Genomic DNA, 23,393 nt, shown 5'->3' on the forward strand with positions numbered 1-23,393 from the left:
ACAGACTTTCAGTTGACGTATCAACCCTCAGATTATTCAGTTCTTCAGTCTCACCCTGGACACTTCTTATATACCCAGATGGGCCATCAGTGAATTCCTTATTTCTGCAAGAAAAGCACACTTTAACCTATCATGTGAGGAGAAAGTGTTTCCCAAAAAGGCTATGTTTCATAACTTAAGTCTTCAGGGAATATTCACTGATGATAACAATCACAGTGTCAGCTTATTCAGCAAACATTCAGTCTCAGGATCCATGAACCTTTCCCACATTGTCTTATGCAATAGTTAAACAACTCCATTAAGGAGCCACTGTTACCCCTTGTTTTGCAAATGAGGAAACAGACTCAGAATTTCTACAAGAACTGCTCAATCTCCCACTGCTGGCGAGTGGCTGAGTCAGGATTAGAACCATTAAACTTGTCCTGAAGCCTCGCCAGTGTCATAACCACTACCTTATCCCACTCCCCTTTCTTCTAACCTGAATCGCTGCCCTCAAACAGCCTGAAGCACATCATAAACTCAACTCAGGTCCCTACCGTGCCGGACGGTGGACGCCGCTTAGAACAGGGTGAGAGCTCCAGCCGAGCTGTGTCTGTTTGCCTCCAGATTCCTCCAGGTGGTTCCATACCTGCAGCAGGTTATTCTAAACTTTGTTGTGGGTCCCTTTCTTTTTGACAAGAGGAAAAAATCCTCTCCTGATTCTCAGAACTCTACATACCTGTCACAAATGGGTGCAAAACCTCTGAACATAGGATAAAGCTGAAAACCGCATTGGTAAATATACGATATTTGGTTTTCTGTTTCTGACTTACTTCACTCTGTATGGCAGCCTCTGCATCCACCCGCATCACTAAAAATGACCCAGTTTTGTTCCTTTTATGGCTGAGTAATATATATAGGTATATAGATATACATACATATATACATGTGTATGTTGTTGTGACCCGTGGCTCAGACGGTAAAGTGTCTGCCTACAATGCGGGAGACCTGGGTTCGATCCCTGGGTTGGGAAGATCCTCTGGAGAAGGAAATGGCAACCCACTCCAGTACTCTTGCCTGGAAAATCCCATGGATGGAGGAGCCTGGTAGGCTACAGTCCATGGGGTCACAAAGAGTCGGACACGACTGAGTGACTTCACCTTATACATGTGTATATACATGTATATATAGGTACTACATCTTTATCTGGCGGAAGAGGGTGGGAGGCAGGCTCAAGAGGAAGGGGATGTATGTATACATAAGCTGATTCACTTTGTTGTACAGCAGAAACTAAGGCAACACTGTAAAGCAATTATGCTCCAATAATTTAATTAATTAATCAATTAAAGGCTTTGGGGAAAAAAACACATTGGTAAGATTGGGATTGCAGGAGATCTCCCAAACTGTACAAATGATGGCGTGGTGATGGCTAAGATGAAGCTGACATGGTCTCACTGTTCAAATTTTAGGATTTTGGTCCTGAAAAATCTGTAGCAGGAGCTACTGAGTGGGAAGAGGGTGGACCCCAATTCTAAGAGCATCTCTCTGTGTAAGCTCCGGGAGGAAAATGAAGAAGGTCTATGAGACCTTGACCAGCAGTGGGTAGATAATGGATTGATTTATGGAAGCCTGGGGATATTAAAATGAAGTAGCTCTCCTGAATTGAGCAAGAAAAATTCAGAGCAAATATAGAAAGTGTTATTTCCTGAAGAGTGAAGCCACTGCCCTGGAATAATTTCTCTAGTAACTATAAGTTATAGAGTCTGTGTAGCAAGATAATAACACGTTCACATATATATACATACTTTCACATGAAAAGAATATACCAAAGTGTAAGTGCTGTTATTTCGGGAGATAGAATGTCACAGTTTCCAGTTTTGAGGTTTTTCTGCATCAATCAGGAACAGCACATGGTTTTTAGGGTTAGTATTTCACAGTTGTTTGCTGAGCAAATTATTTTGCAGTTCTCATATATTGCTTTAAGATTCATAAAATAATATTGTCCTTTTGAAAAAGAAATGAAATTTGTTGGATTTTCTGTATTTTAAGAGGTAGATAGAATAGGCTGAAAATATGACTTAAAAGATAGTGAAGGTAATTTGGTTGACTTCCAAATTGTTTGGGATAAGATGTGAAGAAGGATTAAGATATATTCCAAACATTTAAGGCTCATTAACCATGAGCTACCAGACCCTCTGACCACACTTTTCCTGGTGCCTCCTGTAGGGACAGGACCTCAGCCTAGAGACTGATGCCAGAAGTTCTCCTCTGACTGACATGGAAAGACTGAGATTCCATGTAGACGTGTGAGATACTGATGGGAATTCGTACCAAGGTGGGTTAGATGGAAGTCCCTAATCTTGAAAGATACTTCACACACTGGAAATTCTAAGAATATAATTGAAGATGGTTTATAATTGAGGCTGTAAACAATAGCAACAACAAACACTTGTAGAATGCTTACTATGGGCCAGGAATATCCTAAATCAGATTAGAAAGATGGTAAATAGATAGATAGATAGATAGATAGATAGATAGATAGATAGAGGGACTTCCCTGGTTGTCCAGTGATTAAGAATCCTCCTGCCATTGCAAGGGACACAGGTTCGATCGCTGGTCCAGGAAGATTCCACCTGCTGTGGGGCAGCTAAGCCCATGCGCCACAACTACTGAGCCTGCATCCTGCAACTACGGAAGCCCATGCACCTAGAGCGCGTGCTCTGCAACAAGAGACCCACCACCAGGAGAAACCCAGACACCACAGCTGGAGAGCAGCCCAGCATGCTGCACCCAGAGAAAGCCCGCACGCGCAAAGACCTGGGGCAGCCAATTGTAAAAGAGTTGATAGATGTGCGAACACGCTAAGTCTCTTCAGTCGTGTCCGACTCTTTGTGACTCTATGGACTGTAGCCCGCCAGACTCCTCTGTCTGTGGGATTCTCCAGGCAAGAATACTGGAGTGGGTTGCCATGACCTCCTCCAGAGGATTTTCACCATCCAGAAATCAAACCCAAGTCTCTTATGTCTCCTGCATTGGCAGACAGGTTCTTTACCACTAATGCCACTGGGAAGCTCTGATTGATAGATAGATAGAGCTATTATTATCTCTAATTTAACAGAGTGTCATAGAGAGTTCAAGTGACCTACCCAAGATTGCACATCTATTAAGCGGTAAAGCCGGGAATTGAATCCAGGCAGTCCAAATCCAGGGCCCACATTCTTAACAAACAGCTTAGAGAGGTAATACTGAAGACAAATTTGAGACTGACACCACATTAATATATTCAGACCTGATATTTGACAATTAAGAGCATTTCTATGCAGGTCTGGCCTAATCCTTTGGATTAAAAATATTCAAAATGCCTTATAGATTGTTTCCCAGCTAAATAGCTGAGCCCCATCCCTCTGTGGGTTTCTCCATTCCCATATTGAAACTGGAACAATGTTAGGTAAATAGTTATGTCAGGGCATGATATAATTCACCTGGAACACAGAAAACTCTCCTAATAATAACTCTCTTTGCGGACTTACTAGGTGCCAGTCACTTTATGCATGTTGGCTTATTTTATTCTTAAAACAAACATGTGAAGCAAGCGCTGTCACCTTTTTAAAAATATTTTTATTTATTTATTTATTTATTTGGCTCCCCCGGGTCTTAGCTGCAACATGCAGGCTCTTGAGCTGTGGGACAGGGGATCTAGCTCCCTGACCAGGGTTTGAACCTGGGCCCCCTGCATGGGGAGTGTGGAGTCTTAGCCACTGGCCCACAGAGAAGTCCCACAGATTTTAAAAGGATATTGAAGTCTAGAAATGTTAGCCATCTCACCCACAGTGACACAGCTACCAAATGGTAGAGGTAGGAGTTAAACCCAGAGAGTCTGAATCCAAAGCATAAGCTCATATAAACCACTCTGTATTATATTAAAAAGCAAATATTTAAGTCATTTGCCTCCTAAGGGAAAGAGAGAGACAGAATCTGCATTCTCTGTGTTGTCATTCTCTGTGGTAATTCTCAGTTGTTATTGTCTGTGTTGTCATTCTCTGTGAGCTTCCCCAATGGCTCAGCCAGTAAAGAATCTGCCTGGAATGCAGGAGACACAGGAGATGCAGGTTCAATCCCTGGGTTGGGAAGATCCCCTGGAGGAGGAAATGGCAACCCACTCTAGTACTCTTGCCTGGAAAATCCCATGGACGGAGGAGACTGGCAGCCTACAGTTCAAAGGGTCACAAAGAGTCAGACACAACTGAAGTGATTTAGCACGCACGCATGCAGCTGTCTGTAATACTCTGCCTTCCTCATATGCATTTAATAATTATTTGCTGACATCATTTGCCCTGTGGGTTATTATTATGGTCCCAGGTCTGCATCTTGTCCTCCTCCATGGGAAACACGTCCACAACTAGGGCCTGGAACGGCTCATCGGTGACCATGTTCATCCTCCTGGGGTTTGCAGACCATCCACACCTGCAGGCCCTCCTCTTTGTGACCTTCCTGGGCATCTACCTTGTGACCCTGGCCTGGAACCTGGCCCTCATCTTTCTGATCAGAGGTGACGCCCGTCTACACACGCCGATGTACCTCTTCCTCAGCACCCTGTCCTCCGTCGACATCTGCTACTCTTCCGCAGTGGCTCCCAAGATGCTCTCCGACTTCCTCCGGGAACGGAAGAGCATCTCCTCCGTGGGCTGCGCCGTTCAGTTCTTCTTCGTGGGCGCCGGTCTAACTGAGTGCTTCCTGCTGACAGCGATGGCGTACGATCGCTACACGGCCATCTCCAGCCCCCTGGTCTACACTGCCGTCATGTCCCAGGGCCTCTGTGCGCGCATGGTGGTTGGAGCCTACCTCAGTGGCTTCCTGAGCTCCCTGATCCAGTCCAGTTCCATGTTCCGGCTCCGCTTCTGTGGACCCAACCTCATCGACCATTTCTTCTGTGACCTTCCACCAGTCCTGGCACTTTCTTGCTCCGACACCTTCTCCAGTCAGGTGGTGAATTTCCTCGTGGTGGCCGTCGTCGGGGGCACGTCGTTCCTCATCCTTCTTGTCTCCTACGGTCACATAGTGGCTACCGTCCTGAAGATCCTCTCGGCGGAAGGGCGCAGGAAAGCCTTCCACACGTGCGCCTCGCATCTGCTGGCGGTGACTCTCTTGTTCGGGACGGCCCTTTTCATGTACCTGCGGCCCAGCTCCAGCCACTCGCTTGGCAGAGACAAGGTGGTGTCTGTGTTCTACTCACGGGTGATCCCCATGCTGAACCCGCTCATTTACAGTCTGAGGAACAGAGAGATCAAGGATGCGCTGGGGAAGATGCTGGGGAAGAAGAGAGTGTTTTCCTAGGTCATGACTGAAGACGTATGTCTCCAAACTGCCAGAGACCTAAATGGTTCATGATGGCCTCTGCCTCTGCCTTTAGGTAGGTGACATGTTTGTGTGCATCTTGAAAATGGAAGCGCCTCCTTCCGTATTTTCTCACCATTCCGCTTGTCCTCCGTGTACTGACCCCGCCGTGGATAGTCAAAAGGAGAACCTGTGGTAGAGCTCAGGGGACTCCACTCCGCGCTCTGTGGTGACCTAAACGGGAAGGGAATCCAAAAAACTGGGGATATATGTAAACGTACGGGGCTTCCCAGATGGCGCTGGTGTTTAAAAGACCCTGCCTGCCAGTGTAGGAGATGGAAGAGACATGGGTTTGATCTGGGAGCCGGCGAGACTCCCCCTCGCCCCCCCCCCCGAGGAGGGCATGGCCACCCACTCCAGTCTTGCCTGGAGAATCCCATGGACAGAAGAGCCCGCTGGGCTACAGTCCATGGGGCTGCAGAGAGTCGGACGCGACTGAGCGACTAACACTTTCGCTTCCACTTGTTCAGTTCATAGACTCTAGACCTTCCATCTGATCCCATGAGAGAGCCCTACATAGAAGCAGAATAAAACGTAGCCTCCACATCGTTTTATCGGAAGAATCTGCGTGTACGAGTCTACTATCACAGCTGTAACTAATTACCACAGACCTAGCGGCTTCAAACAATGTAAGTTTATTATCTCATAGGTCTGCAGGTAGGAAGTCTTTTGGCTGCGGGCTGCAGGGGTGCGGAGTTGCGGGCGGGGGCGGGTCTCTGCTGTGGTATGGACGTGCAGACCTTCTTAGCTGAAGAGGTGAAGTGAAGTCTCTCAGTTGTGTCTGACTCTTTGCAACCTCATGACTGTAGCCTACCAGGCTTCTCAGTCCATGGGATTTTCCAGGCAAGAGTACTGGAGTGGGTCGCCATTTCCTTCTCCAGGGGATCTTCCTGACCCAGGGATCGAACCTGGGTCTCGTGCATTGTAGGCAGACGCTTTTACCATCTGAGCCACCAGGGAAGTCTTAGCTGAGTCACGTGAAATCTTAGTTCCCCGACCAGGGGTGGAATCCACATCCGCTGCATTGGAAAGCATATTTTTAACCACTGGACCACCAAGGAAGTGTGTGTAGGCAAGGAGTCTCACCGGGTTGAAATCAAAGTATCAGCAGGACCACCTTCTTTTCCGGAGACTCTGAGATAGAACCCATTTCCTTGCCTTTTCCAGCTTCTGGAGACCACCCGCGTTTCTTGGCTTATGGCCCCCTTCCCGCGTCTTCAAAACCAGTGATGTCACAACTACTCTCGCCTGAAACATTCACTGTTTTTAAAAAGTGTTTTGACTAGACTGGGCCCATCCGGGTAGTCCAGGATAATCTCCCCATTTCAACACTAATAACTCTTGCAAATCAACTATACTACAATAAAATTAAAACATTATTTTAAAAAACACGGAGAACTCAATCACATCTGAAAAGTTCCTTTTGCGTAAGAGGTCACTGGAAGGACTGTTGCTGAAGCTCCAATACTTTGGCCACCTGATGCGAGGAGCCGACTCATTGGAAAAGACTCTGATGCTGGGAAAGATTGAGGGCAGGAGGAGAAGGGGACGACAGAGGATGAGATGGTTGGATGGCATCACCGACTCGATGGACATGAGTTTGAGTAAACTCTGGGAGTTGGCGATGGACAGGGAAGCCTGGCGTGCTGCAGTCCATGGGGTCGCAAAGAGTTGGACACATCTGAGCAGCTACACAACAACAATGTAGTAGCAGGTTCCTGGAATTAGGGCCTGGGCATTTGGGGGAAGGGGCATTATTCTGCCTACATTGCTCTCTGTTTTCAGGAGTTTTGTTCCTATTTATTGATTTCTGGCTACCCTGGGTCTTCACTGATGCACATGGGCTTTCTCTGGTTGCCAGTGAGCGGGTGCCACCCTCTACTTGGATTGCCCGGGCTTCCCGCTGCAGCGGCTTTCTCTTGTTGCCTGGGCTCCAGTAGTTGAAGCATGTGGGCTCAGAAATTGCGGCACACAGGCCTAATTGCTCTGTGGTGCGTGGGGTCCTCCCAGACCAGGGATTGAAGCCATGTTCCTCGCATTGGCAGAATTCCCAACCACTGGACAACTGGGGAAGTCCCTAGCCCTCTTAACACTTGTCATTTTATTGATTTAAGTTTATGAGGCTAGCTCTCAAGAATATTCACGAGCTCCCCACTGCCTCCACACTGAAGTCCTTACCAGGCACCGCAAAGTCCCTGTTGCTTTTTGCTGCCCCTCTCCAGCTCTTCACTCCTCACTCCACCCCCAGCACTGCGGCATCTGGGTGGCATGCTGTCCCAGGACATTTTTCCCTCAAGCTCTGTGCACAAGACCTTTCCTCTTCCCTCCATCCAGATGGCTTCTCATCCTTCAGGTCTCTCTGCTCAGACAGCACCTCCTCCATAAAGGTCTGTCCACCTCTTCCCCAACCCAGGACATCACGGTTCACCCAGTCGATGCAGTAACAGTGCTGTTGGGAATCTCTCTTTGTGCAGCTTGTAACCTTACACTAGACTGTGTGCATGCTCAGTTGTGCCCAACCCTTTGCAACACCATGAACTGCAGCCCTCCAGGCTCCTCTGTCCATGGGATTTCCCAGGCAAGAACAATGGAGTGGGTTGCCATTTCCTGCTCCAGGGGATCTTCCTGACCCAGGGATTGAACCTCATTTCTTGCGTCTCCTGCATTGGCAGATGGATTCTTTACGACTGAGCCACCTGAGAAGCCCTTCCACTAGTCTACAACTTCCTTAAGGACAGTAGTGACTCTTGTTCACTACTGTTCTTTCAGAACTTACCACAGTGTCTGGCACATAGTAGGGACGTAGTAAATATTTGTTTGATAAATGAATTATTCACTGTCCCTCATAATGTTGGCTTTTGCAGAGTATAGTGTTTATAATATTTCCTTATAGTGTGGCTAACACTGAATCTCAGGGTCTGATGGCTGGGACGAGATTAATTATCTCTGCTTTTGGCAAATGTAAATGAGAATGTGTCCTTCACGCCTCAGAGAGTGATTAATTTGTGAAGCTGTGGATTTTTTGCAAATCTTTCCTTTGTAGAAACGCCCGGAGTAAATGTAGCTAATCGTTTGCAAGGATGTAGAGAACCAGCTGCCTCAATGCCCTTCTCACCATAGACTTGGATGCTCCCTCCCCTACTCTCTAGATCTGTGGATATTAACAGGCTGATATTTCCAGAAGAGAAATTCTTAGAAGTTGCAGCCTCTCTCCAATCTCTTTTTGTCTTCTCACTTCAAGTGAATGAATGCTGAGTTGCTTCAGTCGTGTCCAACTCTTTGCGACCCCATGGACTGTATCCCACCAGGCTCCTCTGTCCATGGGATTCTCCAGGCAAGAATACTGGCGTGGGGTGCTGTGCCCTCCTCCAGGGGATCCTCTTGACCCAGGGATCGAATCTACATCACTTGCTCCTCCTGCATTGGCAGGCAGGTCCTTCACCACTAGCACCGCTTGGGAAGCCCCCTCACCTCAAGTATCTTCCCACAAACACACACTCCCAGCCTCAAGAGGAAGGAGAAATGAGCTTCAAGTGTCCTGCCTCATTAGAGAGCAGCTTGGGCGCTGGGAGGAGCTACATGTGCCTGATCAGACTGTATCCGAGGAAGAATAAATGAAAATATAAACCTGTTAGTGGACAGACCGGCTGGGAGTGGCTGCCCACCGTCAGCTGGTATTTGCCCCGTGTGACCGTGTACCATCCAGGCTTGTTTATGACCTCCCGGAGCTCTGAGTCGCAGCCAGATGCAGGAACTTCTTTAACATTTCTTTTCCAGGCACGACTCTAGTTTTTCCTGCCTTCCTATAAACTCAACCCAAATTTTCCCCGTTCTGCTTCTGCTCCTCTAATGGAATCCTCTGATGAGTCTCCTGACCCGTGTGTGAAAATTTGCTCCTAGGGAAAAAAAATACTTTAAAAGAAAACCTTTCTGAGGAGGTTGCTTGCTTTAGACCCCTCCCCAAAGAATTAGTAAGCGGCATATCCCAGGTGACTCAGTGGTAAAGAATCCGCCAATGCAGGAGACAGTTTTGATCCCTGAGTTGGGAGAACTGGCAACCCCCTCCAATATTCTTGCCTGGAAAGTTCCATGGACAGAAGAGTCTGGTGGGCTACAATCCATGGGTTTGCAAAGAGTCTGACATGACCGAGCGACTGAGCACATATGAATATATTCTCAGTACCAGGGAGATCCCTAACATCCACATTGTTTGCACCTTACTACCTAGAATTCTGAAAGTCATCTGTTCGTTTAAGGCTGGTCCCCTTTTAAACTGCCAACGTTTCCTTTTTAAAAAAAGGGTATTCTTTAAGTTTCATGGTCATTTCTACAGGAAGGATCTGAAAAGGAAAGCGAAGCAGATCTGTAAGCACCTAAGTTAAAGGGAGACACCGCACCAAAAGAGGGCAAGGTCCAGACCCGGAGAGGGCGCATCGCGGACGAACGTCTGACTCAACTCGGGCTGAAGAACATTGGTATCAGTTTATGCCATTTCATTCTCACAGCCAAGACACCTGTCAAACCCAAACTGGCAACCCAAATGGTCAAGCTCAAACTTAGCCACAAATTTTAAGACATTGAAAACTGGCAAGAGCTGATTACATACGGTCACATATGTAAAGCATCCTGGTCTTGCACACCAACCAATAAAGCTCTTCTGTGTTATCCATTTAGGTATGTTTATCTAACTGAAGAAGGATCAGTCCCCAAGATGCTTTCCACCACTCCTCACAATGTACGTAAAAGGATTAATGTTTCCTGACTCTCTAGTATTCATGGAGCATTGGGCCAGACACTTCACAGTTGCTCTTTTATATAATCAGCAAAGTGAATAGTTCTTGATGATCAAGGTTCGAATTTCAGATCCAACGGTTGCCGACTCTGGCAGTTTGTGGACGTCACTTATGCTCTCACATCTTCATTCTCTAACTCTGCCAAGTTGACACCACCCCTCACTTGAAGTTGATTACTATTTAATTATCACGTCTACTTTGCAAAAAAAAGATGTGGGAATTAAATTCTGTACATATATGTAATTTGTGTTAGGTTTCCATCTCTTTGTGGTTATCACTTCACAATATTTACGAATATCAGATCATTATTTTTGAATACCTGAAATTAATAGAATGTTGACTCAATGGAGATGAGTTTGTGTAAACTCCAGGAGTTGGTGATGGACAGGGAGGCCTGGCGTGCTGCGGTCCATGGGGTCACAAAGAGTCAGACACGACTGAGGGACTGAACTGATGTCAACTATATCTCAATAAAATAATGTAGTATCCAAAATAAAAACAAATACATAAAAATAAAAGAGTGTAGAGGGGATTTTTTTTTAAAGGAACCAACTATATGTTTTCTATAAGAAATTAGCTTTAAGTTCAAAGACAGAGATAGATTAAAAGTAATGCAAAGGAGAAAGATATACCGAAAGAAGGCTGGAATGGGTATATGAATTTGAGATAAAGCAGGCTTTACAACAAGGAAAATTATCAGAGATAAAGACAGAGTCTTCATAATGATAATGATAAAAGGGGCCAACTCTCAAAGAATTCACAACAATACTTACTGTGTATATACTTAGCAACAGAATGTCAAAATATAAGAGGCAAAACTGATAGAAATACAGGGGAAAATAGACAAATCCACTGTATAGCTGGAAATATCAATATCCTTCTATCAGCAATTGATGGATCCAATAGGCAGAAAATCAGTAAGGATACAGTTGAACTAAGGAGCACCATTAATCAAAGGGAGCTAATTAACATTATAAAATATTTCACCCACCAATAGCATAACACACATTCTTCTTAAGCTCACATGGAACATTTACCAGGACAGATCACATTCTGGGCCATAAAACATTTTATTTTCTTCATAAATCATACAAAGTATGCTCTAAGACTACAGTGGAGTTTAACTACAAAGAAAGCAATAACAGAAAGTTAGATCGGAAAATTCCAATAGAGATACATGTTGCCTAATAACGCTTTAATAACTCCCATTGCATCTGCAACTGCCAGCTTCTCCAGTGAAAAGTACTTTTCCTACAAATATCTGACACTATTCCCCGTGCTGATTGTTACATCATTAGACTCCAGTCCCGTGCCTCAGGGAGCAGTGTAGATTATGCATCTGTCTGGGTGAAGATGGGGAACCTGGTGGGCTCACCTTTCTAAAGCAAGGTAGGTGAGAGCATCCTGAAGATACAAGAGCAAGCAGCTGCAGCTTGGCAGATGTATAATTTTATGATTTTGATAGTGTTCCATGTCCAGTCCCTGAAAAATAGAATATCCATGTGCAAGTCTTTTTCTTTAACTTTTTATTTGGTATTATAAAATAAAAGCCAGTGACACAGTGGTGTTGTGATAGTTTCAGGTGAACAGTGAAGGGACTCAGCCATACATGTTCCACGTGAGACTCGTGAAGCAGGCGTGTCATTTAGAACTAAAAGCCTCAGGCTGATTAAAATCTGTTGCTTCTCACGTAAAATATTAGGCTCCTCAAGACATTAAAATTAGATTATTTTGTGTATGTAAACATTCTATAGGACTTGTTTGCAGGGCAAGGATACAGATACGGATGTAGAGGGAGGACTCGTGGACACAGCAGGGGGAGGAGACAATGGGACCGATTGAGAGAGTAGCGCTGAGCTATATGCACGACCGTGTGTAAAACAGAGAGCTGGTGGGCGTTTGCTGTGCAGCACAGGGAGCTCGGCCTGGGCTCCATGATGACCCAGAGGGGTGGCATGGGGGCAGTGGGAGGGAGGCGCGTGAGGGAGGGGACACACGTATGCTCATGGCTGATTCACACTGCTGTATGGCAGAAACCAACACAACAGTGTAAAGCAATTATTCTTCAATAAAAAAAATTTTTTTAAGAAATACTAGTATAAAATTCTTTTTAAAAACTTCTAAAAACATTTACTGAGCATCTACAAAGTTTAGGAAAGTAACCAGCGCAGTCCCTTTCTTTAAAAAAACAGAACTAGTGATTAAAAGCTAGCTTGGAGCAGGGAAAGAAAGACGATGATGTGATGACATTAGCACTATGATAAGATTATATAAAGCTCTGAAGTTTGCAATGTACTCTCCTGTGAATTGGCATTTAATTGATTTGCAAGGAAGCGAAAGTGAATAAGGGGTGATAGAGGGAAGTTTAAGATGAGACTGGAGATGAATAAAGAACAGTTTCTTGCTGGGTGACTACTTCATATCAGGCACTGACCATCCATTCATTCATTCCTCTATTCAAAAAGAATTGTTAAATACCTGAGTTCTACAAGGCAACTGTGAGGTTACAAGACAGAAAGGCCACCCTTCAATGTTAACTTGATCTTGGGCCTGATCGTCCGTCCAAAACTTTTTAAGAGGAGCACAAGGAATCATCTTAATCCAAAAGAGAAACTAGCAGTAAGTATCTTTGATCTCATTTTCCAGAGATCTGATTTGGTGGGTCCTAGATTCCTAGATGCCTCCAGCCAATGCCTCATGGAACCAGAACACCCCACAAGAATAATTAGAACTGTCATCCCCCATCCCTCTTTCCTTAAGAAGTTATCTTTCTTAGGACAATTTTACAGAGACGGAAAAGAAAAATATAAGAAGCATAACATCAGAGCTCAAATTAATGGGAAAAATCTTTTACTTCAAGTTTTAATTATGTGTATGAGGGTTTTTTTTTCCTGATTTTTAAGATTAGGAGTCTTTTACAGTCTTTTTCTTTTTTGACAGGTAAGAAGTGGATATATTTAGAGAGAAAATACTCCACAGGCAGAGTACGAGGCATCCTGAAGGCGAGAGAGAGCCTATGGTCATTTCTTTAAATAGGAAACAATAGAATATCTTTTTAAAGTAAAACTACCAAAATCCAATTGCCCACAGATAATGGTATACATCTTTCCAGATTTCTCCCAGGCATGTAGTTTTTCTCCAAAAAAATAAAAATAACATTATGTGATATATTCAGTGCTTCAACCTTTTATTAAAAAAGAATCTTACCATGTCTAAGAATAAAGATCTACATTGTAAATTTGAATGGCTGCAAATATTGAATTACTCTATTGTGCCATAACTTATTGAACCAATTTCATAAATCAGATAATAATTTAAATTCTAATCTCTTCTAAACTGCACTGTGATGACCTTTCTTTGTACTCATGACATTAAGCATTTTGTTTATTCGCTTTTTAGCATTAATTCCTGCAGTAGAATTTTTGACTCAAAAGATTGCAGATTTTCAGTCTTGACACAAGCTTCCAGAATGACCTCAAAAGTGTGTCCCTGTATACACTCCTGTTAACCACGGATGGAGGTGTCTCTGCCTCCACATCCGTGCCGACAGTGGAGCTCTCCATCGTTGGCTGATCTTCTAGATGAGAAGTGGTATCTCATTACACTTGTAATTTGTGCTGTTGATGAATGGTGTGACCAACTCTATTTCTCTCTGAATCATGACCCATTTTTGTTTTAAAGTATCTATTTCTTACTAAATGATTAGAACTCTATATATCTAAAATATTAAGCCTATTTTATATATTTTTCACATATGTTTTCTCAGGTTTTTTATTTATTTTCCAAAACATGGAAATTTCTTATTTTTTACCGGAGTCTACTTTCTTTACAATGTTGTGCTAGTTTCTGCGGTACAGCAATGTGAATCAGTTACCTGTATACATATATCCCCTCTCGCTTGAGCCTCCCTCCTAGCCCCCGTCCCACCCCGGCAGGTCATCACGGGGCACCGAGCTGAGCTCCCTCTGTCACACAGAAGCTCCCCAGTAGCTGTCCGCTTTACACGTGGCAGTGTATATATGTCAATACCACTCTCCCAGTTCATCCTCATATTTTAATTAGCCAAGTCTAATCATCTTCTTTGTAATGCTTACAAAGTTCTTCTCTTTCCCCAAAATAAAACAAAAGTTACTTAGACTTTATTCTAATATTTTAGCTTATTTTTTGATGCTTATGTTCTTAAGATGACAAAATCTTCAGTATTCCATTTCCATAAGAAGTTTAAAAGTATTATCATTTACTTCAGCTCATAGTATCTACTTACAAAAAGAAATCAAGTATTCAAACACAATTACAATAGCATTAGGCTGTTTGCTTTTTTTCCAGGCTCATAATTTATTGTACAAATTGAGTATCATATAATGAGTTGACATTAGCTTCTTCAGGCATCGGAACTTAACAGATGAGGTACAGTTTAGAGTCTATTTATCTTGCTTTCACAGCTGGAGCTTTTGTTTCAGGTCTTAACTTGAAGAATAAGACTATCAATGCTTGCAGTGTAAGACTATCACAACGGTGCCTCCAGATGTGTGTGGCATGTATGTGCGTGCATGCATGTGCCTGCTCAGCCAGGTTCTTCTGTCCATGGGATTTCCCAGAGACGTATACTGGAGTGAGTTGCTATTTCCTCCTCCAGGGGATTGAACCCTTGTCTCCTGCATTGTAGGCAGATTCTCCATCACTTGAGTCATCAGGGAAGCCTCATTCTGCACTTGGCCAGTACACAATTCATTCTCCCAGTGAGAGTGTAAGAGATGAAATAGTTTTTGATACCAGTGAAATGGATTGGGTATCTGTTTCTGGACTGACACAGTTTCAAGCTTCCAGAAGGCACAAACTCGGGAGCCTGTGTCCTTCAGTGTAGGCAGCTGCCCTTCGGGCCCCTAGGCTGTTTCTTTAAAGTATCTTAGTTATCATTTAAAATTGGAAAATCAGCATCTCATTTGACCCAGTATGTCTATGTCTGGCTTTTCATAGGCACACAAAAATGGATTTACCAATATTGAGAGCAGCATTATTTGAAAATAGTAATTGGGGCCCAACCAAGCCAACTAAGGGCTTCCCAGGTGGTGCCTGGTAAAGAATCTGCCTGCAACGCAAGGGACACGGGAGACGTGGGCTTGATCCTTGGATCAGAAAGATCCCCTGGAGCAGGAGCGGCAACCCTCTCCAGTATTCTTGCCTAGAAAATTTCATGACAGAGGAGCCTGGCTACAGTCCGTGGCGTCGCAAAAGAATCAGACATGACTTAGTGACTAAACCACAGCTGTCGGGCACAGGGGGCTCCGCTCAATGTTAGGCGGCAGCCTGGATGGGAGGGGGCTTGAGGGGAGAATGAATTCGCGTCTATATGGGGCTGAGTTCCTTTGCTGTTCACCTGAAACTATCACAACATCGTTAATCGGCTACATTCCATTACAAAATAAAGACTTTAAAAACGAGTCAAAACAAAAAAAAGAAAAACCCAGTATGTGATCAATGATGTCGCTGCCTTAGGGCGCCATGCTGCTCACCCTGACGTATCTTTTCCAAAGGGAGACCTGGAAGAGCGTGCTCTCTCTCCATCACGGGCCAGAGCAACCACACCAGCGTGAAGGAATTCGTCTTCCTGGAACTCACTCGCTTCCGGGAACTGGAGCCTCTCCTGTTTGTCATCTTCCTAGCTGTATACGTCACAGCCGTGCTGGGCAATGCCCTCGTCATGGTGACCATCACCTGGGAGTCCCCTCTCCACACCCCCATGTACTTTCTCCTGCGGAACAAATCAATCCTGGACGTCGTCTTTTCCTCCGTCACTGTTCCCAAGTTCCTGGTGGATCTCTTATCAGAGAGGAAAGCCATCTCCTACAATGGCTGCATGGCACAGATCTTTTTCTTCCACTTCGCTGGAGGGGCGGATATTTTTTTCCTCTCTGTGATGGCCTGGGGCAGATATCTCGCCATCTCCAAACCCCTGCATTACGTGACCATCATGAGGAGAGAGGTGTGGGTGGGCTTGGTGGTGGCTTCCTGGGTGGGTGGCGCTTTGCACTCCACTGTCCAGATTATTCTGATGCTTCCGCTCCCTTTCTGTGGCCCCAGCACCCTGGACGCCTTCTACTGCGACGTGCCCCAGGTGGTCAGACTGGCCTGCACCGACACCTTTGCTCTGGAGCTCCTCCTGATCTCTAACAACGGGCTGGTGACCCTGCTGTGGTTCCTCCTGCTCCTGGGGTCCTACACCGTCACCCTGCTCATGCTGAGGTCTCACGGCGGGGAGGGCCGGAGCAGAGCTCTCTCCACGTGCACCTCCCACGTCCTGGTGGTGACTCTGCACTTCGTGCCCTGCGTTTACATCTACTGCCGGCCCTTTACCACGCTGCCCATGGACACAGCTGTGTCCATCAATAACACGGTCATCACCCCCATGCTGAACCCTGCGATCTACACCCTGAGAAACCAGGAGATGAAGGCAGCCATGAAGAGACTGCAGAGGAGGCTTGGGCCTTTTGAGAGCAATCAACTAGGGTGAGCCGTCAGATTGAGACTGGAAATCTAATTTGAGCCTAGTTTGAGGTTTTCTCAAACTACTAGCTTAAGAATCAGAGACAGCTAGCTCTTTGTCCAGTCATTTCTGTATATCCCCACATCCACTAAGCTCTATTAGAGAGACTCTAAGGACAAAAGGGAGAGATGAGATTGATCATCAGCTCTCGGACTGAGGACTGGGGAGAAGTATGAGGTGTAAAGCTGAAATCAGTAACTTAAGGGCTATTTTGGTATAATCTGTGGCTCTCATGCCAACATATCTTGCTTCATTTTCACCATTTGTGATATGAAAATAACATTGTCTACTTACAAGGTTGCTGCGAGGATGAAACGTGCTCGATGTTGAGAGGATTGTGGCTGGGCAGGTTCTCACCACCCCCGGCATAACCAGGCACACAGTCTCTGTTCCGTGTGGTCCACGTCTCTATTCCTGAACATGCCTGTGCTGCCTGCGCCCAAGTCGCTTCAGTCGTGTCCGACTCTTTGCGACCCCGTGGACTGTAGGCCGCCAGGCTCCTCTGTCCGTGGGATTCTCCAGGCAAGGATCCTGGAGTGGGCTGCCACCTCCTTCTCCAGGGGATCTTCCTGACCCAGGGATCGAACCTGCATCTCTTATGTCTCCAAATGTGTATATATATATATAGAATGTGGGATAGCTTCCCAGGTGGCGCTAGTGGTAAAGAACCCGCCTGCCAATGCAGGAGACACAAGAGAGGAGGGCTCGATCCCTGGGTCGGGAGGATCCCCTGGAGGACGGCAGAGCGACCCGCTCCAGTGTTCTTGCCTGGAGAATCCCATGGACAGAGGAGTCTGGCAGCCTATGGTACATAGGATCCAAAGAGTCGGACATGACTGAAGCGACTTAGCACACTCATAGAATGTGGATGTATTTATTTCATATATTTTCTCTCTAATGACTACTATTTCCAGTTGATTATTAAAATAATCACTTTTTGATTTAATATTGTGAGTACAAAATCTTCAATATATTTCACCAGTGAAAAGAGAAGAAACATATTTCAATCAGACATGAACAAATCTAGAAGTAGACCAAATATTCCCTGTCCTCAGGTTCATTCTACTTTCTTTACACTGAAATTAATCTCAAAAGGACTTGTATAGTTTGGGGATATATCTGCGCAAAATGCACACTTATTTTATGTTAACCTGAACTTCCTTCTTTCTTCCATCCCCACTTTCCACTCCCCCCCCAACAGAGCATTCAGAGCTGGAGCAAAACTGTAATTTGCATCTACATATGCAGACAATTTAGGACAAATCCATGTAGTACAAAAAAAAATTACCTAAAAAGTAACTTTTGACTCACTCAAGCCCCATTCTGTGTACTAGGAGAGGAAAAAAAAAAAAATAACATATTGCATGCAGAACCATTGAAGAATAGCCACCGGGCCTGTGTTATAAACCACGCTCTTCCAAGAATAGGATTCCAAGAAAGTGAATATATCAGGAGACAATAAATCTCCTTTCTGTTTCTACACTCACATCAAATTCCACCCTTCTGCCTCCAATAGTCATTCAAAAATAGATCAATAAATTCATTTGTACCCACAAACTATGGACACCAAGACGGGGAAGGGGAAGTGGGATAAATTGAGATTGGGACTACCATATCTACTATGTACAAAATAGATAATTAATGAGAAGTTAACTAACCAGAACCTACTGTACAGCACAAGGAACTCTACTCATCGCTCCGTGGTAACAAAAAGGATATATATATATACATGTGGCTGATTCACTTTGCTGTACAGCAGAAGTTAACACAACATTGTAAAGCAACTAAACTCCAATTAAAAAAAAAAATAGGCCAAGAGAAATAAGGAAGCTGAGGAAACTGCAACATACAGAAATTTTTTGCAAATGTTTATGATCGGTTAATATTTAGCTAAAAAGGTCTTTGTAGGTGACCACACATCTGTGATTTTCTCTGAGTTTTATAAGACAGAGACATTGGGCGAGGAATTCTAATCATACTGCCAGTGCTTCTCAAGCTTTCTAAAACTATTGCCCCCCAAAAGAGCTTTTTTAGATATTTTTCCTAATTACCCTCTGTCAAGAAAATTTAATACCAAATATACACCATACATCTTTTTGTCTGAAGAAGCACACCTCACTAAAATGTCCAAGATTTTTTTGGCTCACAAGAACCAATTTTTGCCCCCATGGGCATCATACCCACGTTGAGAATCATATGACATTAGTTGTTGTTCAGTCACTCAGTCGTGTCCTACTCTTTGCGACCCCATGGACTGCAGCACGCCAGGCCTCCCTGTCCATCATCAACTCCCGGAGTTGACTCAAACTCATGTCCATTGAGTCGGTGATGCCATCCAACCATCTCATCCTCTGTCATCCCCTTCTCCTCCCGCCTTCAATCTTTCCCAGCATCAGGGTCTTTTCTAATGAGTCAGCTCTTCACATCAGGTGGCCAAAGTATTGCCATTAGACCTTTATATAAGTGTTTCCCCAAAACTTGGAGACTCACACAATATTAATGTATGTAGAGTTATGTTGTCTGAGGTCTTGCAAGAGTTTGGAAGGAGTAGAAATTCGGCATTTTCGTGTATGTGTGGACTTGCATGCAGTAATGACTTGGGAACTGTATAATGAGGCCCACTGGAACTCCAACACTAGCAGAAAAATGTCCATTCTGTTTCCACACTCACATCCAATAAAATTCCCTTTACTAATTCTCATATCAGGCTTGGTCCTGCGGGACTAGTGAGCACAGCAGGGGCACTTTGGGAGAAGGAGAGCCGTGATGACATGACTCCCCGAGGCTGCCTTTTCCAACGTGAAGGTTGAAGAGAAGAGGCTGACGTTCAGAATAGCTAATCTTCAGAAGAACTCCACCTTCTAACGCACTGTTTCCCCAGCAGCATAGACACTGACACCCAGCCACTCAGTCTCAGAACATGCAGATTCCTGCTTGGATACTGAAGGATTCAGGTAAGGACATCGAGCTTTCAGAGTGTGAAGCACTGTGGATTACACATAATCGGTATGAGCGTGAAAAATATACCTGGTGTATAACATAGTGCAAAAATAGCTGAAAACTTTAGGGACATAAAAAAGTAATATTAAACATTGGGAAAGCAGGAATGTCTTCCTAAGAAGTTATAGACAAGGAGTCAGCATGGTAAGAGAGAAAGCAGTTGGTATTTGATGGAATGATTGAGTTGCATAAAGGGAGTAGAATTTTTTCCAACTCAGGGTTTGTCCACAGGGGTCACAGAGCCTCTTTCCACAAGATGGATGCTTCCTTTAAAAAGGTGATCCTAACCCCAGATTCTCTTTAAAAACTATGGAGGTTTCAAAGGCAGCCTCATATCTGTACATTACCTGTGACTCAATGGGTCTCTTTTGTCTTTGCTCTGGAGGCAGCTTTATTTCCACACCTGATGACCCAGCACTAAAGCCTCTGTCTGCTTGTTTAATTCACACAAGTTCACTAGAACAATAGTAAACAAGTTGGTTCAAAGAGAAGCTGTTCTTCTATCGAATAGCATTTTGCTGAGTGACTCACACACACACACACACACCCCTCATAAGTAACCCTTCAGGGAAGATACTGTTTGTTTGGATTGGCAGAGGGGGTGGGGTGGGTGAAACAAGTTACTGGAACGCCTCTTATGTCCTGGGCACTTTACACACAGATGATCACAGTTTATCCCTTGTGCTGTCCGTTGAAGTAAGTGTGCTGCCTCCCTGTTTACAGGGGGGAAATTACAGGAAAATAAAGGACTGGCTCCAAGTGACAAGGGAGAAAGTGGTAGAATTCCAGTCCTGATGCTCCTCCAAGGCTCTTAAGACTGTCTTACGCTACATCACACTGGATAGTACATAACAGTGCATCATTCTAGACTGTTCTTACATTTTAGAACTGAGGATCTGAGGCACAGAGAGGCAACAGAACTTTCTCAAGGTCACAGAGCTATTTTATAGCCTGGAGCAGAAAACAAATCTCTCTATCCCGAAGACCAAGTCAAAGACATTAACAAAAGGATTTCTTAAGTTTGTCTAAATCCTTTTTGCTCATTCACACACAATCCGATACCAAGGCTTGTAAATCAGGATGTGCACTTACCAGTGAAGTTTATTCATTAATTAAAAAAGAAAAAACTACTGAGCACCTAACATGTGCCCCAGACTAAGGGAAGCTTTGATGACATTAGGATAAATGAAATACTGAGCAGACAGGATGGACTTGAGATATAACAAGGAAATATACTGAACTGAGGAGACACAGACAGGAGAAATTAGATGGAATAACCTGTTATTGGTGCCAGAAGAGAAGTCAGTGCAGGGAATTATGAGTCATAAAAGGATATCAGGAAAATGTTCCCAGAAGAGGATACGCTGGACCTGGGTGTTGAAAGATCAGTTCAGCTCAGTCACTCAGTCGTGTCCAACTCTTTGTGATCCCATAGACTGCAGCACGCCAGGCTTCCCTGTCCACCACCGACTCCCGGACTCTGAAAGGTCACTGCTCATCAGTGAGGAGATCATGAGAGTGGGGAGGACATGGCAGGTGGGAAGAACAAGAGGAACACAGACCCAAAATTTGAGGCCTTCCCTTCTAGTAATACCAGTCTTTCAAAATCAGCTCTGACGTCACCTCCTCCAAGAAATCTCCCCTAACACGCTGAAAGCGACGCTCTATGTTGAAGACTGCAGGATATAGATTTCCTTTGCCCACGAGGGCATGAATTTCCCTTGAAATCTGTAAACTGTTTGTTAATCTCTAAACACTTCATCTTTTTCCTGTGCTCAGTGTTCTTAGAAGACTTTGGATTTGAGTTTATATCCAAAATGTGGCAAAAAGCATGCATCATGCAGTTCTTTTACTTTTTCCTCAAGTACCTGCCCTCTGAGGTTTGGAAATATTTTCCTCATTCTCTTATTCTCTTTCCCTAAGACCACATGGCCCTTACCGCCGACTGACCTTGACATTTACAGGTTAAAGGAACCAACACTGTAACAGCCAAGACTGGCCCGATGGGATTTAAAACTCAGCGATGGTTTAGGGATGAGGAAATCTGATTTGTATGTGTGTTGGCTTTTGCAAGCTAATCTGAAGTTTTACTCACAGTCTTTCGCCAAGATTTAATAAAATCCTGTCATCACGTTTAGGTTTCAGCTTTAGACGTTTGTTAAATGTTGTAGAATAATTCAGAGCTGATTTCGTTTTTCGGAGTTTGAAAGTCTGTATAATTTGAGAGTTTTTGGGTTGTCAGAAAAGAATATCCACTTCTCTGACAATAGCAAATGAAACTGAGTGAATTAAAAGTATCTTCTTGAATTTTTTTAAAAAGTTGTGGGCCAGAAAGAATTTGCATCATGTTTAAAGACCTGAAAAAATCAGCAAAGAAATAAAGACCTGAAATAGGATCAAAGGAAACAGAGACAAGATTAATAACCAAGATGGGAAACAGTCTTGGGCGCTGTGAGCGGGGTTTGATCCTGTCCTGTAATGACCTATAAGGGGAAAGAACCTGAAAAAGAGTGACTAGATAGGTAGATGTGTAACTGCATCACTTTGCTGTACAGTTAAAACTAACACAACCTTTGTAAAGCAACTATGCGTCAATAAAAAGAAAAAGAGAGGAGTCTGACCTTTACTCTGTAGACAATAGGGAACCATTGAAACTTTTCAAAGGAATAAAGAGAGAGAAGTCGCTCAGTCTGTCCGACTCTCTGGGACCCCATGGAGTATACAGTCCATGGAATTCTCCAGGCCAGAATACTGGAGTGAGTAGCCATTCCCTTCTCCGGGGGATCTTCCCAACCCAGGGATCGAACCCAGATCTCCTGCATTGCAGGTGGATTCTTTACTGTCTGAGCCACCAGGGAAGACCAACAAGTAGTCATATCTTCCAGAGCAAATGAGAGACAATGTATGTTTTTTGTTTATCCACATAATTTCTCAGGGCTCTGAAGGCTGGTCTCAATACAAAGCAAGCATGATGAATCTCAGCTGGGCAGTTACCTAGGGACCACCTATCTCTACAGTGGTTTCAGATACTTCAGCTAAGGCTGAGGATGGCCTTTTTCTCGAACTCTGAGTTAATTATTTTCAGTTTTATGTATTGACTTTTATTTTTGTCTGTGCTGGCTTCATTGCTGTGTGGACATTTCTGTAGTTGCGGTGGGAGGGGACTACTCTTGGTTGCAGGGAGTGGCTTCTCCTGACATGGAGCAGGGGCTCCAGGGTGCTCAAACCTCAGTAGCACCAGGGCTCGTTAGTTGCAGTTCCCGGGCTCTAGGGCACAGGCTCAATAGTTGTGGCTCTGACTTATGAAGATGTAGAGAATCCACAGCTGCTCGTACAAAACCTTCCATAAGTTCTTTTCCTCAGAAACTTCTGGAATCGACTTGAACAGAATCAGAAGACCCCACTGAGGACAGGAGAGAAACGAGCCTACCACCTGTACTAGTCGGGGAGCTGAAGCAAGTAGAACCGAGTGATTTTTCCAGGTAACAGAGCAAGTTCATGTGATTTTTTCATTTATCTTTTTGATGTGAACACACTTTCTTTATTTCTGGCTGCACTGAGTCTTCATTGTTGCCTGTGGGCTCCTCTCTAGTTGCAGAGAGTTTCTCTCGGGCTTCTCATCGCAGTGGCTTCTCTCATCGTGGAGCACAGGCTCTAGGCACGTGGGGCTCAGTAGCTGCGGC

General features: G+C 44.5%; 2 protein-coding genes across 2 annotated transcripts; both read left to right on the forward strand.

The window, feature by feature from the left end:
- Window positions 1–4,359: 4,359 nt before the first annotated feature.
- Window positions 4,360–5,313, forward strand: OR5A1 (olfactory receptor family 5 subfamily A member 1). The gene has a single exon (XM_081538110.1). The coding sequence runs from the start codon at window positions 4,360–4,362 to the stop codon at window positions 5,311–5,313; it is 954 nt and encodes a 317-aa protein (XP_081394236.1).
- Window positions 5,314–14,716: 9,403 nt separating this feature from the next.
- OR4D6 (olfactory receptor family 4 subfamily D member 6) lies at window positions 14,717–16,677 on the forward strand. The gene is made up of 2 exons (XM_081538099.1): window positions 14,717–14,738; window positions 15,701–16,677. The coding sequence occupies exons 1-2, from the start codon at window positions 14,717–14,719 to the stop codon at window positions 16,675–16,677; spliced, it is 999 nt and encodes a 332-aa protein (XP_081394225.1).
- Window positions 16,678–23,393: the final 6,716 nt, after the last annotated feature.

This window comes from Giraffa tippelskirchi, chromosome 11 (genome assembly GCF_054371585.1).
Source record: "Giraffa tippelskirchi isolate mGirTip1 chromosome 11, T2T-mGirTip1v1.2.pri, whole genome shotgun sequence".
Lineage (NCBI taxonomy): Eukaryota > Metazoa > Chordata > Mammalia > Artiodactyla > Giraffidae > Giraffa > Giraffa tippelskirchi.

What these genes read in the sequence shown, in the direction of transcription:
- OR5A1 (XM_081538110.1), top strand. Translation starts at nt 4,360, where the DNA reads ATGGGAAACACGTCCACAACTAGGGCCTGGAACGGCTCATCGGTGACC.
- OR4D6 (XM_081538099.1), top strand. Translation starts at nt 14,717, where the DNA reads ATGCATGTGCCTGCTCAGCCAG. An exon ending in GCATGTGCCTGCTCAGCCAG is followed by an intron (nt 14,739 to 15,700) that starts GTTCTTCTGTCC and finishes TCTTTTCCAAAG; the next exon opens with GGAGACCTGGAAGAGCGTGC.